Source organism: Colletotrichum truncatum (assembly GCF_014235925.2).
Source record: "Colletotrichum truncatum strain CMES1059 chromosome Unknown Contig_0007, whole genome shotgun sequence".
NCBI classification, from domain to species: domain Eukaryota; kingdom Fungi; phylum Ascomycota; class Sordariomycetes; order Glomerellales; family Glomerellaceae; genus Colletotrichum; species Colletotrichum truncatum.
Genome location: NW_027222404.1, coordinates 1,873,695 through 1,887,991, shown reverse-complemented (window position 1 = coordinate 1,887,991; position 14,297 = coordinate 1,873,695). Strand labels below are relative to the sequence as shown.

Genomic DNA, 14,297 nt, shown 5'->3' with positions numbered 1-14,297 from the left:
GACGGTAAAATATGTCGTCGATACGGACGGATCCCTTTTCAGCCAAGCCTTTCTCTAAAGACAGCAGCCACGAGGGAATTTGAGGTGCCCCAGTCCCTTGTTGGTGGGGTCCTACTATGTACGTTTTTTTTTAAGTAAGGCGTTGAAATTCCTCAAGGCGGCAACCTTGGCTAATACTAACAATCCGCCCGCATCTGTCCATGCCTCCATTCTTCAGTAGGCTATGATCAAGGCCCAGTGGGGTGGAAGCACGCTAGTTGTTGAGCTCATAATTATTAAGTTATAGAATTGGTCTTGCAGACTCTCATAGTATGTACGGCCTCCGCGGAGGCCCCTGTCCCTTTACTTTGTATGGTGGTTCCTTCGTAGAACTAGTTATTTTAGCGCCTGATACGAAAAAGAAATTGAACCCATGGTGATCTTGGTCCGTCGGAGCAATCCCCAAATCATACAGGTACTTGAAGATTGCCAAGATGTTAATGCCTTGGCACGAATTGCCTACATTATCTGGTGGCCAGAAATATTGGCCTAGGCTTTGTCAAGATGGTGTGACTCAACTTGTCAAATTTGCCACAAGCCTGGGTGTGGAAAATATTCGAGAGCATCTCTTTCTTGGAGAGGTGGAAAGAAACATAGAGTATCTCATACCCAAAAATTTCGAAGGAGATTTCGGATCCAGGCCATGTAGTAGTGATGCCCCGATACCTGAGTTTAATGTAAAAAATAACTTAAATTCATGTCTAAATGTGAAGAGAGATAATTTGACTTCATTTGCAGTTGAATTGAAGCCATAATGTTTGACTGGATTAGTTGTTCAGAACCTGTTTGCGTTTACTGCGCCGGAATAATTCTGCCGACTTTCTGATAACGTCACTGGCCAACAACGACTTTATATGCCGTTCTTTCCATTGTCGGTTGAGGAGTGATAAAACCAACTATCTCTAAGCAAGTTCTGCTGTATTTCAGGAAATCAAACTAAAATGAGGTTCCTGTTCCTGCTCCGATCTGCCTACCTTGAGTCCTATCTACATAGTTATCATCCAACAAGTCTAGTACGCCTTGCGCCATAGTACCATATCTTGTTACGACAATGGTAGTTCAGACTATTAAAAGCAGCTATATTTACTGAGAATATGCTATTTAAAGACTTGACGGCCAGTCACAGTGGCCTGATTGTCGGCGTTCGAGACGAAGCGAGCTTCATTCAAGGTCGCCCTCACCTTTGGAAAATATTATAGTTAGCCTTTCATTTATACAGCATGAGATTTATTTGACTACAAAAAACCTTCCTCGGCGATTCAACCTGATACTTGAGTTCATCATCTCCACTTAGTACAAGGTGAAATTAAGTGCATACTGAAATTACACTTGGTTCCACAGACCACTCTGTTTCTTGAACTTATTTTGTGAGGTTTGTATAATTCTTCGCGAGAGATTAGCCAAGGCCTTCCAGGGCTGTTCATTTTGAAAATGGATCCCTGAGTAGTGATCGGGGTTTTAAACGGTTGAGGATGTTTCTGTTGGTTACTGGCCTTCGAAAGATTGGGAAGGGCCAGTCCCTTGTTGGGTGTATCAGAGCATTTGTCATATGTACTTCTAGGTGTTTATTAGGTGGGACCGCCTTGCGAGATATGAATGTTTGACAAGGATGTTTTCCATCTTCTAAATGGATGGGAATGTTTGACTCTTAGTTAATTAGGAGTTTGTAGTATCTTTCTTCGTTGAGGAGGTAGACTAAAGATGCTCTTTCTATTTAAACCATAGAAGACTATGCGTACGTCGTTTTTCCGTCCGTCTATGGGAATCAATTCTTTGATTATGTGGACATATGATCGATCTTGGGTTGAAGCGATACCATAATTTGCTGTTCCCAGACCAGATTAGGGCATCATTTCCAATTGCTGGTATTTCTCGCTGTATTACTAGATTCTCTAGTTGTGTGTATTCTCGTCTCAGAGATACTATATTAAATTTTCACTCAAATGGGAAAGTGGGCCTACTATAATCTCATCTCAGACAAGTGTCCGCCTTATGTGTTTTGGGATGAGTTTAGGTTGAAGCGACGATGAATTCACAGATGATAGGAATGGCATATTCCAGGAGTGAGTTGACGATGTCTCGGTATCAATTGAACATATAGATTTTCCTCCTTTGTAGATATAGAGCTAAAGATGTTCTTCAGAGAAAAGCAGAGGAAAGGGGGAAAGCTCTTCAACCTCCCTTCAGGACTACAGCTGAGCCTAGACCCACCCGACAAAGATGCCCGACGAGACGGACCACTCCCTGAAGCTGATTTCAATTGTAATCACTATAGATATGTCACTCGGTTGCACAGTATGGATTTCTGCCATTGAAAAACCCCTGCTTTTCAGAACGCGTGGATTTGGGAACTAACTTGGGAGAGTATTTAATACAATTAGTAAGATATCGAAGCTACTCGTAGAATAAGAATACTAAGCATCGTTTCCACTGTTAGTATTGATCTCGTTAAGAAATCCATCTCTTTCCTGACAATAAAGAGCCTTCTCGTTCCGAACTACCTTGAAATCGAGAGGTAGACGCCCTGATAAACCAGATTCTGTATTGGCTAGTCTCTATCAGTGCGTGTCCCAAATCAACGATTTAGAGTTGTTTGCTTACAAAACAGGATGGACGCGAACTCAACTAGTACAGATATCCACGGGGTAAGAGCAAGTCCCTGGCCCAAGCTCCAAGATACTCCAGGTTCCCACGAAGCACCAATGAAGAAGATAAGTAGTACGACCAAAGCACCCCACATACAAATGAAGTTTGCGCCAGCGTACATCACCATGGCTCCCTTGGAAACCTTCCTAAGCCATTTAGCCTGCCACATCTTGCGGCTTTTTCCTCGGTAGAAGCAGAGCACGACAGCGAGACACAGACCAAAAAGTGGGGGAATCCAAATCATGGCGGCCATAATAAACATGATACCTGAGACTGCCCCTTGAGGTGGTCGGTTCTGAGGGCATGTGCTTAGTATATCTTGGTTGTGGTCGTAGTCTACTTGGGCATTGTTCGTACAGAGAACCCATGCAGCAGTGTGAATGATGAAGAGTCCAACTAAAATAGCACCCTTAAGCCAGTTTCGACGAGAGAAGTCGAGAATGAGTGGAACCATTGCTGCTAAGGGGAAGAAAGTGAAAGCCGATATGATGAGCTGTAGGGAAGAGTCGAAGCGGTAGTCGGTAGAGGTCACTTGGCGATAGATAACAGTAGCTTGTATGCCAAGGGAAAGGAAAGCTGCTGCATCGAACATATCGTATCTGGTGCATTTGAGACCCTTGCTGATACGGTTCAAGGTACCATGCTTGTTCTGGGAGGTATCTGTCTGAGGCTTTTCGGATAAGTTGGTGTCTCTTCTGCCTCGTCGCATAGCTGTTAACACAGCGAATGCACAGTAAACGGTCAACAAGATGGCCTCGAGGCCATAAGAAACCAGTAGCTAGTATAATTGAGCATGGGTAACTGATAATATGGCAAAGAAGCGGCTTACCCCCACGCCCGCAAGGCTACCATCAATCTCAGATCCAATGGCCTGGCATACATTTAAGCGACACGATGTGATGTCGGCTATTTGACCAGCCAAAATAGTCCGGTTTGAGCGAGCCCACTCATGCCAATCAATGATTTGGTTATTGGTTGTTTGTGTGGAGTTGAATGCCGGCACAAAAGTCCGCCAAAACGTTGCCACGATGGGAAGCGGTGGTTCATTGCTGTTAGTCACTATCCACCCTGCATAGGCGCCAAACACCGAGCAATTTCTTGCAAAGTCAAGTTCGTTCCAGAAGGGGCCTCCCCATGGGACACCAGACATTATCGTGGCGATTTGTTAGGGGCAAAGAGGCCGCTTGCCCTTTGCTGATGATTGCCGTGTTGGCGGTGGAAGTTCTCCTTGACAAGGATTTCTCGCACCTAAATGACCGATGATGCTGAAGCTAGGAAATGATGGCGCCGCCTGTAGACGATGTAGACGAACTCATTGGCTTTTAACGTACCTATGTGTTTGGAACCAAGCCCCTGAAAAGGATCTATCATTTACCATGCCGCACTAGGGTCAGACTCCTTCGGGAGTGAAGTGGGAAACTTCCCGAACCAAACGAACAACAAATTTAAAACATCCAGCAGTGGCTTTTATGCCGTCATATTATTGGCCAAAATTGCGTGCACTTGTGTTCATGCATGTTCAAACATTCACCCAATGAAGGACATTCTGCTAAACCTCATTAGATAATCAGCCGGAAAACTAAGACATGGGGGGAGTATAATCTCGGCAATCAGTCGTTGTTAGTTCAGTACAGCACACGTTATAAGAGCGAGCCGTGGGTTTTACCTCCCGTTCGCACTTCATGGAAGCCTTCGAATGCGATGAAGCCGTCAGGCAAAAGACCTAGGCAGCACGGTTTGAACGGACTGTAGCCAAAAAGCCCATCTCCCAGGGTTCCAACTTGCATCCACGAGTTCTCAGTTACAACACCTGTTTCAAAAGGATTATGCTAGATCAAATGATACGACAAGCAATTCTAGCCCTCTCATAAAAAGACGAGGCACAGAGTGTGTCACACCCGGGTTTCCTTCCTGGATATCTGACATGCTAGAAGCACAAAGATTCAGACCGCCGGCTGCAATTGGGTATTGACATTCAGACCTTGACATCTCTTTCAGGTAGATCCATATTATTGAACGTATCTAAGCTCGCACGCCCTCCTCAATGTTACTCATGTTGATAGAATCGAGCCTGCTCCAGAAAATAGAACATCCGAACTTTTCGATCTCTAGGCAAAGGACAGTTAAAAGTCTTGACAGCTTGTAAAATATACTCGGAACATGCAATCTGTTGCAACAATCAGGAGCCCTAATAAAACTGGCTTTGTGTTTCCGCCCAAATTGCCGGCTGGCAGCCACACAAATCCCAAGTGGGTAATCGACCTCAACTACCTACATGACTGTCAACCGGTAGAGATACATCTCTTCCACCCACAAAACCTGCCCTTCTACGGCTTCTTCGTCAAAATGTATAATAATTTCATCACAATAGAGAATAATATGTTACAGGCTATGCCACTGTTGATGTGGCGTAAGCTATGTCTACGCATATTCCCTACCAAAGTGCAGTCAAACAGCAAGTAAGCGACTTGCTGTTACGTATTTCTTTTGCGCGTTTAGTTCAATAGAATCACACTTCTATTTTTACACGTGCTGAAAGCTGGTGTGCAGCTGACACTGAACCTCTGTAGGCGGTGTCTGGCCCTTCACAGAATCACTCTTCCTATGCCAGTGCGGGTATTCCTGGGATAAACACATAACTAAAGACAAAAACCCCACAAACGTACCCGGGTGGACTGGCATGGAGGGAACATTTAAGATAACCGCATTGAGAGAATCAGTCCTCTGAAAACACTAATTAAACAACAAGTCACAGCTGAAGATTGTGACGTGAAGAAAGTCTTGTAAGCGAAAAGACAAGCGAAGCACCTTTTTCTCTCTTTAGCACATGCAAAAGAACCAGGAGTTTTCCTCCGCCAAAAGAAGAAAAGGCTATATAAGAAACAGTCCTCCTGCGGTGCGGCGTGGCGACGATGTGTGACATCCTTGACTAAAAATGAGCAGGGTTCTATTTGGGCAAACAGGAAAAACTATTTGCGTCTTCGATGAGGCGCATGTGCTTCGAATTATAAATGGCAAGGCTCATTCAAGGAGAAACTAATACGGAGCACGATGCCATGCTGGTGTAGCTGTGTCGAGTCATACAACGAAACCCAAATTTTGGAGCATACTGTCAAAAGAGAAAGATGAAGACAACTGAGTCTCAACCATCATGCTCTCTACTTGTTTTAGCACCGGACGTCCGTCTGATTGGTTTGTTAGATTGACTGTAGAGTGTGCTTGTTGAAGGGGTTAAGTCTACAAGGGTTGACGTCTTCTCTCACCTGCATTCAACTTGTGTTTCTTCCTTCGCGAACCTACCGTTACTGTAGATGTATTACCACAGGGTGCGTCGATCTCGCCGATGGAGCTAACCTACGCCATGCTAAACTAGGTATTGTCCGTGAACTAGGTAAGGATCTCGATCGAAATTGTGCTGGTAGTGCACCTTGGGCTTGAGCAACATATCATGACATCTTTTAAATGGTTTAACCCAAACAGGGTGGCGCGACTTCTTGTAATATACTATGCTACTGAAGATTTTTGATTCCTTCGACCATTAGATTTTTAATGAAGTGTATTCGACACAAGTGCGCTATCTAAAGGTTTTTTCCACAAAAGTAAAGTGCAACATAGACGAAACACCTTGGCTTGGACTTTGCGGTTCTGATCTATCACTTGCAACCTGAGTCCACAGTGAGTCGGTTTTGGCATCCCGTTTCCGCAATTGTGTCAAGACTTCGTTCTAGCATGCTGTATGTAGATCCACTTCTAGTGTGCGAAGCGGAAATCGAGCCTCTGCTGACCTTCGTCTGTGGTATTGAGGGCATAGTCTTCCTGTTGCTGTTTTGACATGGCATTCCACCGCCTGTCACGTACCTTGTTGCGCCAGATGTAGAAGAGCTTGACAAAGTAGAACAAAACAATGTTGAAACAACAGATCCCGAGAAGTATCTTGTTTCCGCGGCGATACAAGGGCTGGTCATCATCTCGATAGATGTTGGACGCCGCAATATTGCCTGCCTGTACGAACATATTGTACAGCGCTGCGCTAACGGCCCTCGTTCGCACCGCGTTACTGTTCTTTGCGTTCCATCCGACCAGAATCGCATGACAGTATGGATAGCTTAACAAACCCGTCAGAAGGGCGTACCTGATCCAAGTGCTAGCAGTCGCTGGCAACGCCACAAGTGCCACTAGCCAAGGGAAAATCCAGATGTTGGATATTGATGAAACGATCGCTCGCTCCTTGAACTTTCCAGAGACCCAGGAAATTATCAAGAGATTAACGGCGAACAAGAACTGGGATGGAATAGCCAGAAGATTGGCTTGAAAGACGGAGAATCCCAACTTGCGTAAGATATACGACAGGTAGTTGCTCGGCGGGGATGGCGGGATGTACGTAGTTAGGCCAATGAGATACAGAGGCCACTGTTCCCAGTCCTTGACCGCCTTGAAAAGGAGGGACGGGCCAACAGCTTCCCGATTGTGCATGTCACCCTTGCTCGGATCGTCCCGAAGTAAGCGATTTACCATGATGAGTTCTTCATGGTCGGTAAACCAGCCTTTCTTGCCGCGGAACCAATTCTTTGTTTGACAAGGACCAGGGGGCATCAAACCCCACGAGAAGATGCCGATGATGAGGGTCACGATACCCTCCAAGAGAAAGCTTGGTCACCGTTAGTGGTGAAATACAATCCCTGTGTGGCGTTGACTTACAGCCATCTCCAGCCAGCCCACCCTGCGACTCCTCGCATTTGTAGAACCCCTGCAGCGATCAGGGATCCTACGATGTTAACAGTACTAAGTGCAGTCCAGAACCACGCCAGTCTCAATGGCAGCTCATTGGACTTATAGAAGTACGTAAGCCACAAAACGATATCCCTGGTTCAAAGTCAATAAGGTTGCACAACCGTCAAGAATACCGTATGGCTGAGCTCACGGGATAAAACCACCCATCAAAAGTCCTAGCAAGGCCTTGATAGCGTAGAATCCAGCTCGGCTTGACAAAAATGCCTGGCAGCCAGCAGTAATAGACCAGCCGACCATAATGAATGGGATCCACCTGTCGGCACCGAGCTTCTTGCTGATGAGTCCGCTCGGTAACTCCGCGGAGAGGAATGACAGGAGAAAAATCTACCCCAAGAGTGTGAGCCTATCAACAGAGCTTATTATCATGTCGAATATACTAACCGTCTGGCCATAATTGTAGTCGTTTGTGTTCATCCCGAGCTCAGGAAGCTTGATTGTTATAAATAATCAGTCGATGTTTGTTCCATGCAAGCATTCGTCGCTTCCAATTCTGCTCACCATGTTGTCGGAAATGGCTCGATTGATGTTTCGCCGGTGAAGGTCAAGAGCGCAGAACATTATCCACGCCCACACCATGATTCGCTTATCGATCTAAGCTCACACTATCATATTAGCTTCCGTTTGACGCCACATATTCCCGACTCAAACAGGGGGGACTCATCGTACTTTTCGAACCAGCTTTCGCTCATCCTCGGCCGACCATTGGTAGTTGGGATCGAACCGGTGTCTATTTTCGTACTGGGCTTTCTCGTACACCTTGCGCCAGTAGTCGGCAATGCTGGGGTCTGAGAATACATGCTCCTCTGTCGAACCGTATGCAGCCGCGGACACTTCTCTCAAGGACGAGGTTGACGTGTCTGTAGCCTGCGATTGAGCAACATTCGCTTCCTTTGACTCCTTGGTCTGGTCCTTGAAAGGACCGCCAATGTCGGTCGAAGTCATGAGTGAGCGATTGGCAACACCGTACTTGTAGATTGCCTCGGTGACGCAAATCTGTATAAGTGTACCTGAAGCCTCGACAGCTACATCGCCTGCTCTGGGTACCAGTCGCGCATGGCACCTCCGCGGAGATGTAAGAACCTTTATACACACCCTTCATGACCCAATGACCTGGGCGGTGGCATTTACGCGATACCCGTCCCACCCTCCCATTTTGGTGTTGGGCAGCAGGGGTGAGAACAGCACACTTTGAAGGTGTCGCGATGATTCAAAACGATCGCATCATAAGCATGTTAGAACTTTCGACGAATGAAATGATTTATGAATGGTGCAATTATGTGACAAAATGACACCGTGCATCAATGGTCAAGCAAGTTGTACCAGAATCGTGGGGAGGGTGGGATCTGGAGTGGTTCCGTAGATGAGATGAACGTATGCTAACTGGAGTACAGCGCTGACCAACAACACTTGCAACAGAAACAGGAGAACCAGAGGCTAAAGCCAAGCGCAAGATGCACCATCTTGCGGAAGAAAGCCCGCACAAGCCTCTGGGGTTTACTCATTTTCGGTGTGTATGCCGCCAATCCATCTTGCTGTGTGGTGAGTTGACGAGTAAATTTCCACTTAAAGACAATGTTTTAAAGACAGGGATAACCCTTAGAAGCTTATTGGACCTCTCCATACATATCGAGCTGCATTCAATTCGTCACTTCTTTTTACAACAAGGGTTGAGAGCAGCATTGCGTGATTCAGGCCATGACATTGCGACAGAGAGTTCTGCAACGAATCCAAAGGAATTGGCCAATCAGACAACAGCTACAGATACGGCCCGCATTGGAGCCCACGGACCTTATCAGAAACCTATCTACACCTCTGAAATGTGTCGGATGTCACTGTAATTGGAGATTTAGCGGGGGACCGGTACATGATCTTGGCATATGTGGTATGAGGCGGGAGAAACCCAGTCGAAAATAGCCTCAATGAGGTGAAATCATACTGACCCCCACGAGATAGCCGAGCAGCTGTCCTCAACTTGACATGTGTACCATTGCATGACTCGACAACCAACATGCAATCCATGACCATCATCTATGAACACTATCTGCAGCTCACCGTGGCTGAGTTCAATGAAGACCAGACTGTATTGGAAAGACTGCCTCCTTGACGATGGGTGAGTGACTTCTGGCATTGATACACATGGCACGTTTAAAGGTCTCTTAAGCCCGATTTTACTTAATCTCAAATTGTCATATATCATAAGTACAGCTCTTATATAGCTGGATCGCAGCCACTGGCTGTCAGCGTACAACCCTCTTTGGTTTGATCGCCATTTTAGTTGACCTCGCTAGTCTGCTATGCATCCATCACAGCTCCGTTCTATCAAATCTGCTGAGTGAGCCTAACCCTTGAACGGTGTCTCATATGGCCGTTCCGCTTGAGGGGTAATTCTAGCGAGATGTCTCCGGGAACCGTTGTTCCAGTCAATGAGCGCTGAGTGTTGAGTAACACGGTTGTCCCAAACAACGACAGTTCCTTCTTCCCACTTAACACGAGCATGGAAGTCAGCGCCCCAGGCGATGTGCTCGTAAAGGAACTTGAGGATGGCGTCTGACTCTTCCTTCTTCAAGCCCACAATCTCACGGGTAACTGCCATTCTGTTAGTAAAAGACAGGAAGTCGGTTCATTCAACAGCACTTACATTGAGGGTTAATGTAGAGGGCCTTTTCTCCTGTTACGGGGTGAGTTCGGATGATGGGATGTGTGTTGGCAACCGGCTCACGGCGCTTGATGCTTCCCTTCTTTACGGAAGCAGCAACCTGCTCAATACCGGAGTGGACGGCCTGCAGGCCATGGAGTCTCTCCTGGAACAGAGGGCTTAGTCTGTTGTACGCCTCAACGGCGTTGCAGAACAAAGTGTCGCCACCCGTCTCGGGCTTGTCGAGAATGTAAAGGAAGGTGGTTCCGGGGGGTTGTGCTTCATAAGACACATCAGAGTGCCAGGCAATGGAACTGGTACGGGTGGCAAAGAACTTTTCCGCTGAGCGGTCGCCAGCTGCTCGATGAACCAGGTGAATCTCGGGGAAGCCCTCAGGGGATCCTGAAGTCGGGTGGATGTGGTGACGACCGAAATAACCTCCAAACTCGAGGGCCTTGTCGATGGACAAGTCGGCGAAGTCTTGAGCGCGGAAGGCGACGACCTTACGCTCGGCGACGAAGCGGGCCAGCTCGTCCTTTCCAGCATCACTCAGTTTGCTGAGCTGAATGCCTCTGACTTCAGAACCAATGGTGGGTGTCAGGTCAGTGACATCGGCCTGACCCTTGGGAAGAAGGTTAGGGTAACTTGGGTCCGCGTTCTTGCCGTGCTCGATGTGCTGGAAGGGTTCTAGTGGAGGATACTGTTGCTCAGGGTTCCACGTGGGGAGATAGTGAGGGTACTACAATTATAACAGTTAGTCATTTCCATCGGGCGGTTTAGAAGACCGTGAATGGATGATATGAGACTGACCTTTGCACCTTCGTGGCCCTCTCCTCCCTTCGCTTCGGCCTCCTTGTCGTAGACAGTGGGAGAAAGCTCCTTGTAGTCGCCCGAACCATCGGCGTACAGACGGAGATTGTTCACCGGCAAGTTGGCCGGATCAGCCACGGTGGCCGTTGTGGTCGCTGAGGGTGCCATCTTTTCGTATTCAAGGTTACTCTCTTTTACTATTCAGCTGGATTCAGCTAGATGAATACATACACATGCGTGCCGGCCGGCTGCTCTAGAGTTCAGCCCTTGGTCTTTATAAGTTGCCTCGAAATAGTCAACAGCGTCGGAGCATCTCCGATGAGGGGCACTTGGTCAGATGAATTGCATGCTGACAGGGATTCAATTGCGTTGTGTCCGTTTCCTCCATACAAATCAATGCCCAGCCGATGCGGTCCCGACGTTTGGGTGATGCTATTGAAGACGATTGGCCTCTTGCAGACACACGAGACAACAAGACGGAGGTTTTAGGGCCTGTAGAATAGAGGGGAAATGACGCCATCTATATCATAAGGGTGATTTTTGAATGGTGGGATGAAGCGGCCTCAATACCGGCGCTGATTAGAAATGGTGGCCGCGCGATGTTGCTATCTTGGGAGGCAAGCACGCAATCCACTGATGTAACTCCGTGGGTGTTTGGCGACCCCGCAAACCTGCACAGCATCGGCTTGCTTCCGGGAAGTTTTAAGCGCTTGATGGGATTGTCCGATCTTATCTTCATGTGCGCATAGTGTATAAGATCACTCAAACGGGAATTGACTTTTGTTGGACATATTGGTGGCAAACGTCGTTTCGGGCCTAATCAGAAAATAATTAGAAGCATCTCCGCACATGCTGTTAAAAGCCAAGAGATTCTCCCTTCATTGTATGCCTCATAGCATAGATGGGGTTCGTAACGGTCGGCAGTTGGGTCTGGACAAAATCGGGGTACGACGTGTGGATTGAGCCGCCGGAGCCCGGAGCTGGTAATTTTGTCGGACCATTTTCAAAGGAGGGCTCCGGCATCGGTCGGTCATGTAAAGATGAACCCGATGTTTGGTACTTGTTTCATTAGTCATTTTTGCCGTGTCTTCCTCCAACGAACCTGCTAGCTTTGATGCTTGATTATTGGCTATTGCAGGTTCCAAATCATAGATGAAGATGTCATTAAATAGATTTAACTGTACGATGTTGTGGCGGTAGAACTTCATTGGATCTTTTCAAAAAAAGAAAATACTTATTAATTGGCATTGAATTGGCCCAGCGTACTGTTCCAGCCTACCTACAGTCTACCTAGAGTCGTTTGAAAACTGGAATTCTACGTAGACCGTCGGGGAAACTGTCTACGCCGCCCGCAATCCTTCCGGACTGAATGAACATTACTGGCCCGCTGATGACAACCACACCACCACTAGAAGATTTCTGACCTAAAATTTACAGAGAGGCTAGAGAAATTGATCCGACGGGACATTCACGGGAACGGACTGCACTTTTGATACTAAAGCTCCGCGTCCGCTTCTCCTTCTTTGTTGCTGACACGTCAAATGGGATCCAGGGAAGCAGACAATGCACAAAAAGGCCTATTAAGCTACTGAGAACCATTTCACGATTTAGAGAAATTTACGGGTTCGTATTAACATAGAGAGTGAGAGAATCCTTTCCGTATTGCATTACGCCCTTATCTTGCGCCATACTGCGCCTACATTAGCTTACAGGGGAATGCTTCTTCTTGTTTTGTTACTCATCGCAAGCTCTGCTCACCAAAAACAACGAGACGATCCCTATCAAAAAGGCTATCAACTAGCCTTAAGCTAGTGAGTCACAAGAACACCACTTAAACCATCATGTCCTACTCCACAAACATTTCAGGGGGTATTCAACAACCCCGAGAATATGACATTGTTTTGCTCGGTGCTACTGGTTTCACAGGCAGGTTTAGCGCTGTTCATCTTTCCCAGGCCGCCAAGGGACGTAAATGGGCTATTTCTGGTCGATCAAGTAAGAAGTTAACCAAGCTCGCTGGAGACCTTGGGTGCGGTGTTCAAGGCGGCCCGGGTAAGGCACTTTATCAACCCGCTGTAACAGTTGCTTGTAACCTGCGCTTACACTTGATTAACCCTAGATACAATACCTGTTGATTTTACAGAAGAGTCGTTGGGTGCGTTGGCCCGACGAACCAAGTGCCTGATTGCGACGGTTGGGCCATTTCCAATTCTTGGTGTGCTTCCGTTCAAGGCCTGTGCCGAAAACGGAACCCACTACGTCGATGTGTAAGTTTGAAGTAGCAAGTTGATATTGCATTCAAGTTCTGATTGTGAGTAGAAACGGCGAGACTTCCTCGGTTCTTGACATGATCAGGGCTTACCATTCTGTTGCTAAATCAACTGGAGCAGTCGTAAGTAACATAACACAACTTTCGACTCTCACCCCATTTCTAGGTGTTGAGTTTGCATTCTCACTGATCCTACGGTCTTAGATGATACCCTCATGCGGAGTTGGTAGTCTACCAGCAGATATACTCACTTACCTCATGGTACAAAGCATTAGAGAAAAGTTCAACACACCGACTTCGGCCGTCCTCTTTTCGATTCATAAGTCAAGAGTCCAAGCAAGTGGCGGGACTTTAAACAGTCTGGTGACTTCTGCTTCATTGTCCGGCCTCAAGGATATGTTGGCATCTAGGAAGCCTTGGGAATTGTCTCCGGTACAGCCGACAACAGATCGAAGGACGCAGAGCAGAGAGGTCACTAAAGAAACCATCAATCGTCTTGGGCTTGGCACTCTAGGGTTTGGAATGTCGACAACACATGATGAAGCATTGGTACAAAGAACATGGGGCTTGTTCCAACAAGGAGAAAGTAGCGGCCTTGGAATTTTGTCGTATGGGCCAAATTTCAACTTCAAGAGTGTCCAGAGATATCAGTCTCGATTTCACGGTTGGGCATTCTTGGCCCTTGTTTGGGCCATGACGATCCTACCTGCCGTGTTTCCACCCCTGCGTTGGCTCGTACGATATTTTGTTCCGCCAGGCACGGGACCAACGGAAGAAGAACGAAGGAAAAACTTTCTGGAGTACCGAGGTGTGGCGATTGCAGATTTTGATGAACATTCCTTGAGTGGCCTTCCACCAACAACTTCGCAGATGGGAGTGCAGGCAACGATGAGATACGACGGTGACTCTTATGTGTTCTCAGGCGTCTTGGCGGCTGAAGTCGCCATGGCTCTACTGGATCTTACGACAGAGACTGCTGCGCACAAGTTAGGAGGTGGTGTTTTGACAGCAGCAGTGTTGGGTCAACCTCTGGTTGACCGGCTCATAAAAGTGGGCACAAAGTTGGATGTTAGTGAGCTGTGAGGATTACAAATGAGCTTTAAAGGG

At 47.1% G+C, this 14,297-nt stretch overlaps 4 protein-coding genes across 4 annotated transcripts; 1 reads left to right on the top strand and 3 right to left on the bottom strand.

Moving 5' to 3' along the window:
* Positions 1–2,453: 2,453 nt before the first annotated feature.
* Positions 2,454–3,835, bottom strand: CTRU02_210948 (uncharacterized protein; the record flags this gene model as incomplete). Its single annotated transcript, XM_070205552.1, has 3 exons — positions 2,454–2,594; positions 2,633–3,463; positions 3,515–3,835. 3 exons carry the CDS (start codon positions 3,833–3,835, stop codon positions 2,454–2,456), a joined length of 1,293 nt encoding a protein of 430 aa, XP_070060795.1.
* Positions 3,836–6,435: 2,600 nt separating this feature from the next.
* On the bottom strand, positions 6,436–8,418 carry CTRU02_210947 (allantoate permease; the record flags this gene model as incomplete). Its single annotated transcript, XM_036721813.1, has 6 exons — positions 6,436–7,333; positions 7,384–7,548; positions 7,607–7,800; positions 7,858–7,905; positions 7,975–8,067; positions 8,143–8,418. 6 exons carry the CDS (start codon positions 8,416–8,418, stop codon positions 6,436–6,438), a joined length of 1,674 nt encoding a protein of 557 aa, XP_036586185.1.
* A 1,396-nt stretch (positions 8,419–9,814) lies between these two features.
* On the bottom strand, positions 9,815–11,089 carry CTRU02_210946 (alpha-ketoglutarate-dependent taurine dioxygenase; the record flags this gene model as incomplete). Its single annotated transcript, XM_036721814.1, has 3 exons — positions 9,815–10,062; positions 10,115–10,850; positions 10,922–11,089. 3 exons carry the CDS (start codon positions 11,087–11,089, stop codon positions 9,815–9,817), a joined length of 1,152 nt encoding a protein of 383 aa, XP_036586186.1.
* A 1,673-nt stretch (positions 11,090–12,762) lies between these two features.
* On the top strand, positions 12,763–14,273 carry CTRU02_210945 (het domain protein; the record flags this gene model as incomplete). The annotated part of the gene is made up of 4 exons (XM_036721815.1): positions 12,763–12,973; positions 13,041–13,188; positions 13,241–13,313; positions 13,395–14,273. The coding sequence occupies 4 exons, from the start codon at positions 12,763–12,765 to the stop codon at positions 14,271–14,273; spliced, it is 1,311 nt and encodes a 436-aa protein (XP_036586187.1).
* Positions 14,274–14,297: the final 24 nt, after the last annotated feature.